Source organism: Pseudophryne corroboree, chromosome 8 (genome assembly GCF_028390025.1).
Source record: "Pseudophryne corroboree isolate aPseCor3 chromosome 8, aPseCor3.hap2, whole genome shotgun sequence".
In the NCBI taxonomy this organism is placed as follows: domain Eukaryota; kingdom Metazoa; phylum Chordata; class Amphibia; order Anura; family Myobatrachidae; genus Pseudophryne; species Pseudophryne corroboree.
In genome coordinates this window covers 33257831-33273687 of record NC_086451.1, presented here as the reverse complement: position 1 = coordinate 33273687, position 15857 = coordinate 33257831, and the positions used below count along the sequence as shown (strand labels likewise).

The 15857-nt window shown below is 53.4% G+C and overlaps 1 protein-coding gene across 2 annotated transcripts in view; it reads right to left on the bottom strand.

The window, feature by feature from the left end:
- BSPRY (B-box and SPRY domain containing) overlaps positions 1–15077 on the bottom strand; it is a 31194-nt gene extending 16117 nt beyond the window's left edge. The window contains exon 1 of one of the 2 annotated variants that reach the window (XM_063936204.1): positions 14205–15077. In XM_063936204.1, the coding sequence (XP_063792274.1) occupies positions 14205–14720 (516 nt within the window). In that variant the 5' untranslated portion in view covers positions 14721–15077. The remainder of the gene's footprint in view (positions 1–14204) is intronic. The other variant, XM_063936203.1, reaches the window with a different exon arrangement.
- Positions 15078–15857: the final 780 nt, after the last annotated feature.

The following is a 15857-nucleotide window of genomic DNA, read 5'->3' as shown; positions in this document are numbered from 1 at the left end:
CCCCTGTTTCATATTGGGGTCACAGCAGGTGATAATACATTTGTCTATAATGTATAACCTTAAGCTATACACGTTTGGTCGGAAGAATTTGCCATCATTTACCATAAGACACTATCCCGCCGTCCTATAGATTTAGGGAATAACTTGCCCTCCCCCAGGGTTACATAGGAACAGAGGTCATTGTATACATAAGACACATGTCATTAGTGTGAAGCTGTGACACAAAGGAAATCTGTTTTGCTCAGGTGGAAATAGTCATTATGTCGCTAACAACAAGGAGTGACATTGTCTTGGAGCTGGGAGATCACTATATATTTATGTAACATATAATATAGATGACGGTGGGGTGATGTAATGTGAGACACAACAGCACCATGTAATACACTATACTATAAAGCCTTGGAGATAAAGTGGAGAGAGATAAAGTACCAGCCAATCAACTTCCAACTGTCATGTTACAGGCTGTGGGGCCTATTCATGAAGCAGTGAAAAGAGTGGAGAAGTGAGCCTGTGGATAAGTTGCCCATGGCAACCAATCAGCTGCTTCGTACAATTGTATAGTATGCAAATTATAAAAAAATTTTCAATGCTGATTGGTTGCCATGGTCAACTTCTCCACTGGCTCACTTCTCCACACTTTTCACTGCTTCATGAATAGACCCCTTAGTTTGAAAAATGACAGTTAGGAGCTGATTGGTTGGTACTTTATTTCTCTCCATTTTATCTCTCTCCAAGCTCTGCTAAATCTCCCCCTGTATCTCTCTCTCCAAGCGTTGATAAATCTAGCCCTATATCACTATATCATGTTATTTCAAGGTCCACTAAAGTTAATACTCATTTTAAATACCAACAGGTAGCCTTACCCCTTTTTCAAATGTTGAATCCACTTGCCCTTTACTTTGCGGTCACACGGAAACACTTCACAGAAAGCAGGGAACCAATTTAGGGATCTACTTATCCAAGGTAAATAAGCGCTATCCTCCAATCGCTAACCTCAAGTTGGCATCAGCCGGCGGAGCTCACAGGAAAATAATTATTACAAGGAATCAGCATTTTCTGCAAATTTCTTACTTTCTGATTTATTTTAAGCAAAGTTTTATTACATTACTGGAAGCGCAAGTCAGGCTTCCAGCTTCAGGGCTCACACATGCACTGTTCAATGGCGGTAATTCAGACCTGATCTCTTGCTATCGTTTTTTTGCTGCGATCAGGTTAGAACTGCGCATGCGTATGCCCCGCAATGCATCAGGCGTGTCACACAGGTACTAAGCGGATCGCCGCTCTGCGATGGGTTTGTGCGAAGAATCCATTTGCACAGGCAATCGCAAGGAGATTGACAGGAAGAGGGTGTTTGTGGGTGGCAACTGACCGTTTTCAGGGAGTGTTTGGAAAAACGCAGGCGTGTCCAAGCGTTTGCGGGGTCGGTGTCTGACGTCAATTCCGGTCCCGGACAGGCTGATGTGATCGCAGCGGCTGAGTAAGTCCTGGGCTGTGCAGAGACTGCACTAAGGGGGTACATTCCGAGTTTTTCGTTCGCTAGCAGTTTTTAGCAGCCGTCCAAACGCTATGCCGCCGCCCACTGGGAGTGTATTTTAGCTTAGCAGAAGTGCGAACGGTTCTATCGCAGAGCGGCTACAATTTTATTTTGTGTAGTTTCAGAGTAGCTCAAAACCTACTCAGCGCTTGCGATCACTTCAGACTGTTCAGTTCCTGTTTTGCCGTCACAAACACGCCCTGCGTTCGCCCAGCCACGCCTGCGTTTTTCCTGGCACGCCAGCGTTTTTCCGAACACTCCCTGAAAACGGTCAGTTGACACCCAGAAACGCCCACTTCATGTCAATCACTCTGCGGCCACCAGTGCGACTGAAATGCATCGCTAGACCCTGTGTGAAACTACATCGGTCATTGTACTCGTACGTCGCGCATGCGCATTGCGCCGCATACGCACGCGCAGAACTGCTGTTTTTTTGCATGATCGCTGCCCAGCGACCAAATGCAGCTAGCGATCAACTTGGAATGACCACCTAAATCTGTTTGCAGAGCTCTGCTACACGTGCGATCGCACACTTGCAAAGCTAAAATACACACATATATATATACTAGGTGCTTCATCGCGCCCTACGGGCGCTCTTCACACCGTCGCAAGGGGCTATGCCCCCTTAACCCTTGCATGCCTTTCTGGGGTTCAATATTTGTGTTATATGGAGTATCACCTGCATTCCTTTGTTAGTGGTTAAATATTGCACAATGAATGGGTGTGCGATGGTGAAGGAGGCGCAGCCCCTTGCGACGGCGTGAACAGCACCTGCAGGCCACAATGTACAGAATGTAGCGGGTGCGGGAGGTACTGCAGATGGTGTCTATAGATGCTGCGGATGGAGGGGGGGCGGAAGTGGGGGTGGGGCCCGGATGGGGAAGGGTTGGGAGGTGCTGCGGGTGGGGGAGGGGCAGAGGAGTGGGGGATGCAGATGGGGGAGGGGTCCGGAGGCACTGCAGGTGGGGGAGGGGCAGGGGTGCCATGGGTGGGGGAGGGGCAGGTGTGGGGATGTTGCAGATGGGTGAAGGGTTCCGGAGGTGCTGTGGGATGGGAAGGGGCGGGAGTGCCACTGGTGGGGTAGGGGAGGGGCAGGTACGGGTGTTGCGGCAGATGGGGAAGGAGGTCCGGAGGTGCTGCAGGTGGTGGTGGGGCAGGTGCGGGGGTGCCATTGGTGGGGGAGGGGTGGGTGAGGGGGGGGACCGCGGATGGAGGAGGGTGTCTGCAGATGCTGCGGGTGGAGGGGGGCAGGTGTGGGGCAGACATATAAGGGGGGTGAATGGTGGAGGGGGCCCGGAGATTGCTGGGGGTGGTGAAGGGGCGGAGGAGTGGGAGCCGCGGGTGGTGTAGGGGGTCTGGAGGCACAGCATGTGGGGGAGGCGTGGAGTGCCGCATGTGGTGGAGGGGAAGGTGCGGAGGTGTGGTGCATTGGGGAGAGGTCTGGAGGTGCTGCGGGTACTGTACCTGCCAAAAAGGTAGTTGGAGGGTATGCAGTAACAGGGCCAGGACAGGGGTGACAGGGTCAGAACAGGGTTGACTGGGCCAGGACAGGGGTGACAGGGTCAGAACAGGGGTGACAGGGTCAGAACAGGGGTGACGGGGCCAGGACAGGGGTGACGGGGCCAGGACATGGGCGACAGGGCCAGGACAGAAATGACAGGGACAGGATAGGGGTGACAGGGTCAGTGTAGGGGCGACAGGACCAGGACAGGGGTGTCAGGGCCAGTATAGGGTTGACAGGGCAAGCACAGGGGTGACAGGGCCAGGATAGGGGTAGCAGGGCCAGCATAAGGGTGACAGGGCCAGGATAAGGGTGAAAGGGCCAGGATAAGGGTGGCAGGTCAAGGCCAGGGGTTACAGGGACATGACAGAACACAGAGCACGGGAGAGATTGGCATTAGGGACAGAACAGTGGTGACAGACAGATGTGTCTTACCGGAGTCACTGCTGCTGGCTGCTGCTGTTCCACTCCAACCTGTTGGCATCTGCTGCTGGTGGAGACTTGGCATGGCTGACTCTCTTAGGCTGTATTCCTGCTTCCTCTGCCCGTCCGCATCACTCCCCCCCTCCTCAGTCACACACCGCAGACCTCGCGCAGCTGCCGGGCACTGTGGTAAGGTGAGACTGGGAATGACTGGTTAGCCCCCAGGAGATGCTGCGGCTGGAGGGAGGAGGGGGTCATAGCATGCACGTGGCACGGACCTCATGGCTGCTGGGCACTATGGTAAGGGGAGACCGGGAGTGACTGGTTAGCTCCCAGGAGACGCTGATGCTGGAGGGAGGAGGGGGTCAGAGCCTGCAAGCAGCGCGGACTTCTGCAGCGCTACCCGCCGGCTAAAGTGTGTGAAGGAGCTGGGCGCAACTCACTGCGGGTGGCAGCGCTGCAGCAGCGGTGGGGTCGCAGGGGCTGGAGATAACAGAGGCAGTACGGAAAGTGCACAGCGGCTGGTGACCCACAAAACTACAGCTAAGAAGCGTGGAGTGTGCCAGAATGTGACGCTCCTACCTGCCAGAGAGACCCTGCTGAGTATGCTGATGTGGGGGTCAAGTATGGCATACCCCCTCACACACCCCCATACCTCCCAAATGTCCCAATTTTCGCGGGACAGTCCCATTTTTTGGGGTCTGTCCCGCTGTCCCACCCGCGGGTCGCAGTGTCCTGCGGTGGGGGGGGGGGGGAGCAGTTGGAAAGCTCCTGTACTCGCTGTTCTGCTTAGCAGAGCAGCGTTGAATAGTGGAGACAGAGGGAGAGGGGGCATCAGGGGGTACGGATTAAGGGGGGGTTCCAGCAGCAGAGCCGGATTAAGGGGGGGGGGGGGCAGGCGGTACGTACCGTTGGCCCCACAGTTTTAGGGGGCCCCCTGGCTGGAGTAGCTCTGTCCCAGCTCTGAAGCTCCCCCGTCCTGCCAGCAACAGCGGCAGCATTGTGCTACAGTCAGCACACGCTGCTGCATATTGGCAGGTCTGTGGTGTTGCAGGGAGGCAGCAGTCTCCCTGCTTTCTTCTGCCTGTGCGGGTGTGTAGGGGGAGCGACCACGTCCTCTGGATTTACCTCTAGCTGAGGGGCCAAAATACCATTAAAAAAAAAAACAAAAAACAAAAAACCCGGAATTTGCATAATGGGGTGTGGCCTCGCGGGGCGCGATTAGGCCACGCCCCCAACCCACAGCAGGCACAGCAATGAGATAGGGCTCCCCTGACTCAAGTACCCTGTGCCCCCCGGACTCATAAACAGCCCCTGGGGGCATGCCAGCAGCTCACAGAGCGCTGGGCATGCCCCCTCACTGACGAAAACGGGGCCCTCCCGCGAAGCCACGCCCCCTTTTCGCTGTGTGTGTGTGTGTGTGTGTGTGTGTGTGTGTGTGTGTGTGAAAGCTGGGAGGTATGCACCCCTGCCTGTGCCATGTCCATACTATCTGCTTCTGCAGCTGCTCCTAGTGTCCTATAGATTTGGCCAGATCTGTGACTCATTTGACTAACTCCGCCCACTGCTGTGACTCCGCCCAGCGTTAGCAAATGAATCACAAGATCACAGATCTGGGCTATTATATAGGAGATATATATATATATACACACACACACACACAGATATGGGTGTGGTTCATTATGTCGACATGTGCTAGGTCGACATGAGTTTTTTTGCTTGTTTTGGTGTCGTTTTCTTCAAAAAGTGCACCGCGTCCGCTCGCATGGATCGCTACGCTCGCCATGCTTCAGGCAAGGTGCCTCGCTCCGCTACCGCTGCGCTCGGCACAGGTTACCGTTCCCAGTTCTAGTCCACGTGGATCGTTAAGTATGAAAAAGGGCAAAAAATTGTGAAAAACTCATGTCGACCTTTTTCCACGTCGACCTTTTTATCCACGTCGACCTAATATCCATGTTGACATATTTATTTATTACCAGTTATTTATATAGCGCACACATATAACGCAGCGCTTTACAGAGAATATTTGTCCATTCACATCAATCCCTGGCCCAGTAGAGCTTACACTCTATATTCCCTACCACATGTACACACACACACACACACGTTAATTTTTTGTTGGGAGCCAATTAACCTACCAGTATATTTTTGGGGGATTGTGGGAGGAAACCGGAGTACCCGGAGGAAACCCACGCAAGTACGGGGAGAACATACAAACTCCTCACAGTTAGGACCATGGTGGCAATCGAACCCATGACCTCAGTGCTGTGAGGCAGTAATGCTAACCATTACACCATCCGTGCTGCCACATAGCAATCTTGCCGACCAAATGCATGTCGACCAAACGTGGTCGACCCAATGTATGTCAACCTAACTCATTTCGACCTAATTACGCCATTCCATAGATATACAGGGCGTTCAAAAAGTCCCTCTGCAGTGAGTGCTGTCTCTGGCTGCCGATCTCCTCTACAGCTGTGGGAGGCCATAAAGGGACAACACTTAATGTAGATAAATATGTAACAAGTTCTTTTTAATTCCATGTAAATAAAGTGTTTAAAAACAATGCTGTTGTCAAATTACTTACAACACATTCTCTGCGGAGGGGCTTGCTTAGCACGCAGTTATTGCGGAGGGACTTTTTGAACTCCCTGTATCTCCCTCTCTCTCTATGGGGCATATGTAATAGGGTCCGAGTTTGCCGGAGGTGCGAAATGCCGGCCGATCTTGGACTTTTTTTTCAAGGGGCAATGTAAATGACTGCAGCTTTTTTTTTTTTTTTAAAAGGTCCCCTTTATTTAATTAGGAGTTATCTACATCATCTACATCCGGGCTTCACACAGACTTTAATTAGCTTTCTAGTCTTTCTGAATCCCGCACTGCCTTATTTGGGATTAGTGCTAATCAGGTCTATCCCCGGTTTCCTTTCTGTGTAAAACTAGTAAGTGACGTCATACGTTCACCCACCCAGCGGTGACACTCGCACATTCCTATATAGCCATGCACTCACTCACAGAAACAGTCATCCACTCAGCACTCTCCATCTCATTCAAGGGGAGATGGATCAAACCTTCAAGAGAGGTGAAGTGAAGGAGTTGCCCATAGCAACCAAAGAGCATCTAGCGATCATCTATCTAGCACAGTTATTCCTTACATCATATATACCTGAGCAGACGTGCACAGTCTTTAACGAAAGCTAAAAATACACATATAGAGCCTGATTCAGACCTGGACGCAAAGTGGATTTTATTGCAGATGAGCGATTATCGTCACTCTGTCGCACTACAGAAGTGCCGCCGTGGTATCGGGACGTTGGTTGCAAAGCGGAGTAGAAAAGTGATTGACAGTCAGAGAATGTTTGTAGGAGGTAACGGGGGAGTGTCGGCAAAAATGTAGGCGTGTCGTGACCGTTTTGGTGACGTGTTTGAGGCTGCGACCGTGAGACAGCTGCAATGTCTCCGACGTCTTGCATCCTGCAGCCATATTGCGCAACTATAGGGCTACTCGGAAGTTCAATAATCGACTGATCTGCACCTGATGCTACATCTGTATGTAAGCAGCCGCTGGGATTTGCAAAGCTGCCGATGGCCATCTCATTACAAATCCAGGGCAGCTGCGATATTAGCATATGTTTGCCCAGCCGCTGCGTACATGTTCGCAGATGCCATCAGTACATCTCTGAAGCAGGCCCATAAATCTAAAATCAGAGAAGTACATGACTGCGTGCCCCTCTACATCCCTTCATTACATTTCCATCATCTTTGACCAACCTCATCTGCAAATGTCGCCATCTTGCTCTATTGCGCTATGTGCATCGCGGCGCATGTCATAGCCAGAGGATTTTGCACTGTGCTTTGGCCATGTTATGCTGCACTAATAAAACCTCCACTGTAGTTAGTAAAGGTTGCGGGAGGGTATATACAAGCCAATACACTAAAGCCTTTTTTTTATTGCAGGTTAAGATTATTATGTGTCATGTGATCAGTAGGACAGGGCAGCGGAGTGATAAAGACCAGCATTCATTTTATACTACTAGAGCGTCAGCTCAATGGCCTACAGAAAACACTGGCATATTAGATGTCATATAAATACAACTTGTGGTAACAGACTTATTAATCTTCATTTAGTTTGTATTGTACAGATGTATAAAGCACAGCAATGATAATTCTCCTGTAGTGACAGCTGCATAGATTTATACTGATGCCATTTCCTCCTGGCTCTGCAAGCTGTGTATATATCATTCCTACATAATAAGCCTTGTGGTATCCTATTAACTCGCAGCTCTGCATATCATACCCAACCCGTGACAGACTGGTAACTTGTCACACAGTAAATCACAGCAGTGAATGCATGCTGCACACCTACTGCCACAGCAGTCTGTCACACACACAGATGTAACCCCCCCCCCCCCACCACACCCCCCCCCCTCCACTCTGCACACCCACTGCCACAGCAGTCTGTCACATACACAGATGTAACCCCCACCTCCACACTCCCCCCCCCCCTCCACTCTGCACACCCACTGTCACAGCAGTCTGTCACACACACCATACCCTCTAACTGTACCTTTTTAATAGGTACAGTACCTTTTTTTCATGGTCTGTACCGATTTTTGACTCTCCAAACTTCCATTGAAAGTATAGGAAAAGGGGCGTGGCCACGCCCCCCTCTACACGCGACCACGCCCCTTTTTCGGATTTGTACCGATTTTTCTGTGTAAAATGTTGGAGGGTATGACACAGATGTAACCCCCCCCCCCCTCCACTCTGCACACCTACTGCCACAGCAGTCTGTCACACAAACAGATGTAACCCCCCCCCCCCCCACCACACTCCCCCCCCCTCCACTCTGCACACCCACTGTCACAGCAGTCTGTCACATACACAGATGTAACCCCCACCTCCACACTCCCCCCCCCTCCACTCTGCACACCCACTGTCACAGCAGTCTGTCACACACACCATACCCTCTAACTGTACCTTTTTAATAGGTACAGTACCTTTTTTTCATGGTCTGTACCGATTTTTGCCTCTCCAAACTTCCATTGAAAGTATAGGAAAAGGGACGTGGCCACGCCCCCTCTACACACGGCCACGTCCCTTTTTCGGATTTGTACCGATTTTTCTGTGTAAAATGTTGGAGGGTATGACACAGATGTAACCCCCACCACCACACTCCCCCCCCCCCCTCCACTCTGCACACCTACTGCCACAGCAGTCTGTCACACACACAGATGTAACCCCCCCCCCACCACACCCCCCCCCCCCCCCCCCCCCCCCCCCTCCACTCTGCACACCCACTGTCACAGCAGTCTGTCACATACACAGATGTAACCCCCCACCTCCACACTCCCCCCCCTCCACTCTGCACACCCACTGTCACAGCAGTCTGTCACACACACACACAGATGTAACCCCCACCTCCACACTCCCCCCCCCCTCCACTCTGCACACCCACTGTCACAGCAGTCTGTCACACACACACACACACAGATGTAACCCCCACCTCCACACTCCCCCCCCCTCCACTCTGCACACCCACTGTCACAGCAGTCTGTCACACACACCATACCCTCTAACTGTACCTTTTTAATAGGTACAGTACCTTTTTTTCATGGTCTGTACCGATTTTTGACTCTCCAAACTTCCATTGAAAGTATAGGAAAAGGGGCGTGGCCACGCCCCCTCTACACGCGACCACGCCCCTTTTTCGGATTTGTACCGATTTTTCTGTGTAAAATGTTGGAGGGTATGACACAGATGTAACCCCCACCACCACACTCCCCCCCCCCCCCTCCACTCTGCACACCTACTGCCACAGCAGTCCTGTCACACACACAGATGTAACCCCCCCCCCCACCACACTCCCCCCCCCTCCACTCTGCACACCCACTGTCACAGCAGTCTGTCACATACACAGATGTAACCCCCACCTCCACACTCCCCCCCCTCCACTCTGCACACCCACTGTCACAGCAGTCTGTCACACACACCATACCCTCTAACTGTACCTTTTTAATAGGTACAGTACCTTTTTTTCATGGTCTGTACCGATTTTTGCCTCTCCAAACTTCCATTGAAAGTATAGGAAAAGGGACGTGGCCACGCCCCCTCTACACACGGCACGCCCCTTTTTCGGATTTGTGCCGATTTTTCTGTGTAAAATGTTGGAGGGTATGACACAGATGTAACCCCCACCACCACACTCCCCCCCCCCCTCCACTCTGCACACCTACTGCCACAGCAGTCTGTCACACACACAGATGTAACCCCCCCCCCCACCACACTCCCCCCCCCCCCTCCACTCTGCACACCCACTGTCACAGCAGTCTGTCACATACACAGATGTAACCCCCACCTCCACACTCCCCCCCCTCCACTCTGCACACCCACTGTCACAGCAGTCTGTCACACACACACACAGATGTAACCCCCACCACCACACTCCCCCCCTCCACTCTGCACACCCACTGTCACAGCAGTCTGTCACATACACAGATGTAACCCCCCCCTCCACACTCCCCCCCCCCTCCACTCTGCACACCCACTGTCACAGCAGTCTGTCACACACACACAGATGTAACCCCCACCACCACACTCCCCCCCCCCTCCACTCTGCACACCCACTGTCACAGCAGTCTGTCACATACACAGATGTAACCCCCACCTCCACACTCCCCCCCCCCTCCACTCTGCACACCCACTGTCACAGCAGTCTGTCACACACACAGATGTAACCCCCACCTCCACACTCCGCCCCTCCACTCTGCACACCCACTGTCACAGCAGTCTGTCACATACACAGATGTAACCCCCACCACCACACTCCCCCCCCCTCCACTCTGCACACCCACTGTCACAGCAGTCTGTCACATACACAGATGTAACCCCCACCTCCACACTCCCCCCCCCCCTCCACTCTGCACACCCACTGTCACAGCAGTCTGTCACACACACACAGATGTAACCCCCACCTCCACACTCCGCCCCTCCACTCTGCACACCCACTGTCACAGCAGTCTGTCACATACACAGATGTAACCCCCACCTCCACACTCCCCCCCTCCACTCTGCACACCCACTGTCACAGCAGTCTGTCACACACACTCAGATGTAACCCCCCACCTCCACACTCCCCCCCCCCCTCCACTCTGCACACCCACTGTCACAGCAGTCTGTCACACACACACAGATGTAACCCCCCCTCCACACTCCCCCCCCCTCCACTCTGCACACCCACTGTCACAGCAGTCTGTCACACACACACAGATGTAACCCCCACCACCACACTCCCCCCCACTCCACTCTGCACACCCACTGTCACAGCAGTCTGTCACACACACACACAGATGTAACCCCCACCTCCACACTCCGCCCCGCCACTCTGCACACCCACTGTCACAGCAGTCTGTCACATACACAGATGTAACCCCCACCTCCACACTCCCCCCCTCCACTCTGCACACCCACTGTCACAGCAGTCTGTCACATACACAGATGTAACCCCCACCTCCACACTCCGCCCCTCCACTCTGCACACCCACTGTCACAGCAGTCTGTCACACACACACAGATGTAACCCCCACCTCCACACTCCCCCCCTCCACTCTGCACACCCACTGTCACAGCAGTCTGTCACACACACAAACCCCCTCCCCCCCACACACACTCTGCACACCCACTGTCATAGCAGTCTGTCACACACACAACCCCCCCCACACAAACACACACTCTGCATACCCACTGTCACAGCAGTCTGTCACACACACAGATGTAAGCCCCACCTCCACACTCCCCCCCTCCACTCTGCACACCCACTGTCACAGCAGTCTGTCTCACACACAACCCTCCCCCCCCCCACATACACACACACTGTGCACACCCACTATCACAGCAGTCTCACACATAGACCCCCCCCCCCGCCCCCCCATACACACTCATAGAAACATATAATTTGACGGCAGATAAGAACCACTTGGCCCATCTAGTCTGCCCCTTCACACCCACTGTCACAGCAGTCTCACACACAGACCCCCCCCCACCCACATACACACTCTGCACGCCCACTGTCACAGCAGTCTGTCACACACAGACACTACCCCCACACCGCACCTACACTCTGCACACCCATTGTCACAGCAGTCTCACACACAGACCCCCCCCCACATACACACTCTGCACACCCACTGTCACAGCAGTCTGTCACACAGACACCACCCCCACACTCTGCACACCCACTGACACAGCAGTCTGTCACACACAGACCCCCCCACACACACTCCCCCTCCATACACATCTGCACATCCACTGTCACAGCAGTCTGTCACACATAGAGGGGTGGTCTTCAGTATGCCGAATGTCGGGATCCCGGCGCACAGTATATCGGCGCCGGAATCCCGACACCCGGCAAACCGATAGGTATTTTCCCTCGTGGGGGTCCACGACCCCCCTGGAGGGAGAATAAAATAGCGTGGCGCGCGTAGCGTGCCACCGTGCCCGCAGCGTGGCGAGCGCAGCTGTCGGTATGCCGGCGGTCGGGCTCCCGGCGCCGGTATGCTGGTCGCCGGGAGCCCGGCCGCCGGCATACCATACTACACCCCACATAGAGACCCCCCCAAACACACACTGCTCACAAACTGTCACAGCAGTCTGTCACACACACAGACACCCCCCCCCCCCCACACACACACATCCTCACATTCTGCACACCCACTGTCACAGCAGTCTGTCACACATAGACCCCCCCTCCCCCCCACACACATACACACTCTGTACACCCACTGTCACAGCAGTCTGTCACACACAGAAACCCCCCCTACACACACACACACACACACACACACACACACACACACACACACACACACTCTGCACACCCACTGTCACAGCAGTCCGTCACACGTAGATCCCTCCACACATACATTCTGCACACCCACTGTCACAGCAGTCTGTCACACACAGAAACCCCCCCTACACACACACACACACACACACACACACACACACACACACACACACACACACACACACTCACTCTGTACACCCACTGTCACAGCAGTCTGTCACACACAGAAACCCCCCCTACACACACACTCACACACACACACACACACACACACACACACACTCTCTGCACACCCACTGTCACAGCAGTCTGTCACACATAGACCCCCCCTCCCCCCCACACACATACACACTCTGTACACCCACTGTCACAGCAGTCTGTCACACACAGAAACCCCCCCTACACACACACACACACACACACACACACACACACACACACACTCTGCACACCCACTGTCACAGCAGTCTGTCACACGTAGATCCCCCCACACATACACTCTGCACATCCACTGTCACAGCAGTCTGTCACCCCCCCCCCCACCAGCACCCTCTGCCCACCCACTGTCACAGCAGTCTGTCACACACACACAGACCCCCCCCCCCCCCCCCACACACACACACACACACACACACATTCTCACACTCTGCACACCCACTGTCACAGCAGTCTGTCACACATAGACACCCCCACACATACACACTCTGCACACCCACTGTTACCATCTGTCACACACACACAGACCCCCCTCCCCCACACACACATACTGCACACCCACTGTCACAGCAGTCTGTCACACAGACACCCCCACACATACACACTCTGCACACCCACTGTTACCATCTATCACACACACACACACACACACACACACACACACACACACACACACACACACACACACACACACAGACCCCCTCTCCCCCACACACACACTGCACACACACTGTCACAGCAGTCTGAGTGTCACCCCCCCCCCCCCCCCCCCACACCAGCACACTCTGCCCACCCACTGTCACAGCAGTCTGTCACACACACAGACACCCCCCACACACACATTCTCACAATCTGCACACCCACTGTCACAGCAGTCTGTCCCCCCCCCACCAGCACACTCTGCCCACCCACCGTCACAGCAGTCTGTCACACACACAGACCCCCCCCCCACACACACACATTCTCACACTCTGCACACCCACTGTCACAGCAGTCTGTCACACATAGACACCCCCACACATACATACTCTGCACACCCACTGTTACCATCTGTCTCACACACACAGACCCCCCCCCCCCACACTGCACACCCACTGTCACAGCAGTCTGTCACACAGACACCCCCACACATACACACTCTGCACACCCACTGTTACCATCTGTCACACACACACACACACACACACACACACACACACACACACACACACACACACACACACACACCCTCTCCCCCCCCCCCCCCCCCACACACACACTGCACACCCACTGTCATGGTGACACACACAGCCCCCCCCCCCCCCCCCCCCCACTCACACACTGCACAAGTCACAGACACACACACACTCTGACAGACCCATTCAGATTCGCACACAATACACAAACTGTGCACACAATACACCATTACACAGTCCCTCCCCCCACGCACATACATACACAGAGACAGCACCAGCACTCCCTCCCTGCCAGGACCTGGCACACACTGGGTGAGGAATAACATCTCTCCCTCTGCAGCAGTGAGTCACTCAGCACAGTCCCTGCAGTCAGGTTTGGAGCCTCCAACACCCACCTCCTGCCACCAAGTTGGGTGCTACATCTTTAACCCTTTCAGATACCCTAGCCACACACAGAGGTGCACTGGATCATCAGCCAAGATCTGCAATGCAGCAGTGTCAGACCATCACTTACCCTGATCTGGGCAGCCCTCTCCTCTGCTGGCTTGGTCCTGTGGGACAGGCAGGTGCCCTGGGATTTGCACTGGGGACAGATCAGCTTGTACTCCTGGTAACAGAACAAGCTTAGCTTCTGCCCATGGTCCCTGCAGGTGCCTGTCCATGAGGAGTCTACTGTGGGGGCTTCTCCCTGTGGCACATCACCAGTCCTGCCAGGTGTCTCCTCTGCAGAGCAGGGGTCTCCAAGGTCAATGGTCTCCTCCGGAGAGTGGTCCAGGGATAAGGTGGCCAGTTGTCCATCAGGGGTCCACTCCACAGGGTCACACTTCTCAGCAGCCTGCAGGGAGCCACCCCAGGAGTGAGAGCCTGTGATCACCCAGAGTGGTAGCTGCTGGTCCCCAGAGTCTGGATGAGACATGCTGGAGCAGAGCAGGAGATCTGGGTATGGATCCTCTATGTGTGTTCCGTGCTGCACCTGTCCCCAGGTAGAGAGTGACAGCCCCTGGGAGGAGCCAGTTAGACAGTGACACATTCAGAGGTTGCTTCAAAAATCACCAAGGAAAAATCAGAGAGGGCTGTCAGTGCGGAATAGACAGCCCAGGACTGGACTGTGGTCTCATTATCCTTAGTGCACAGACTGCAGGTCTCAGCTGGGCAACCTATGCTTCTCCAGCTGCTGTGCATGCTGAGATCTGTAGTCCTACAGCAGCTGGAGTGTCTAGTGTCATATATCCCAAATCATATCAATAATAGTAGCCACCTCCAACCTTCTCAATGATCTGCACCAATACTATTCCTTGCATGAAATCCATTCATTGTCTGGCTGGTAAGAAGATAAGGGTGGGATGTCTCCTGTGCTGCAGCCTTGTATAGAGAAGGCATTGTCTCCGCATGACATCCAGATCCCAGTTCTTCTTATTCCAGAGTGTCTATTTACATACACAATGTCCCGTAAGTGACAAGATCTATCAGCAGAATCATCCAAAGCCGCCGCTCGGGATTTTCCAAATAAATAGAAATTTGCTTATCTCTGAATTAAAATTATAGGAGAAATGACCAGTTTTCCACATGCTGTTTATAGGGCCGGATACCTTTACTGGTTTCAGAAACCCTATTGCACATTAACCCCAAATTCATGATAATTTTTAAGGACAAAATAAAAAATAATGATATTTTTGTATTATTTCAGTACATCTGAACAGCTTATATCCACTTTAGGGGTCTATTTACTAAGCCTTGGATGGAGATATAGTGGGCGGAGATAAGGTACCAGTCAATCAGCTCCTGACTGTCATTTTTCAAACACATCCTGTAACATGGCAGATAGGAGCTGATTGGTCGGTACTTTGGGGGTCATTCCAAGTTGAAAATGTTCGCTGCGCTGCGATTAAGTAAAAAAAGGCACTTATGCGCATGCGGCGCAGTGCGCAAGCTCGACGTACTTTCACATCGGCCGATGTATTTTCACACAGGGTCTAGTGAAGCTTTTCAGTCGCACTGCTGGCCGCAGAGTGATTGACATGAAGTGGGCGTTTCTGGGTGTCAACTGACCGTTTTCAGGGAGTGCTCGAAAAAACGCAGGTGTGCCAGGAAAAACGCAGGCGTGGCTGGGCGAACGCAGGGCGTGTTTGTGACATCACATCCGGAACGGAATGGTCTGAAATGATCG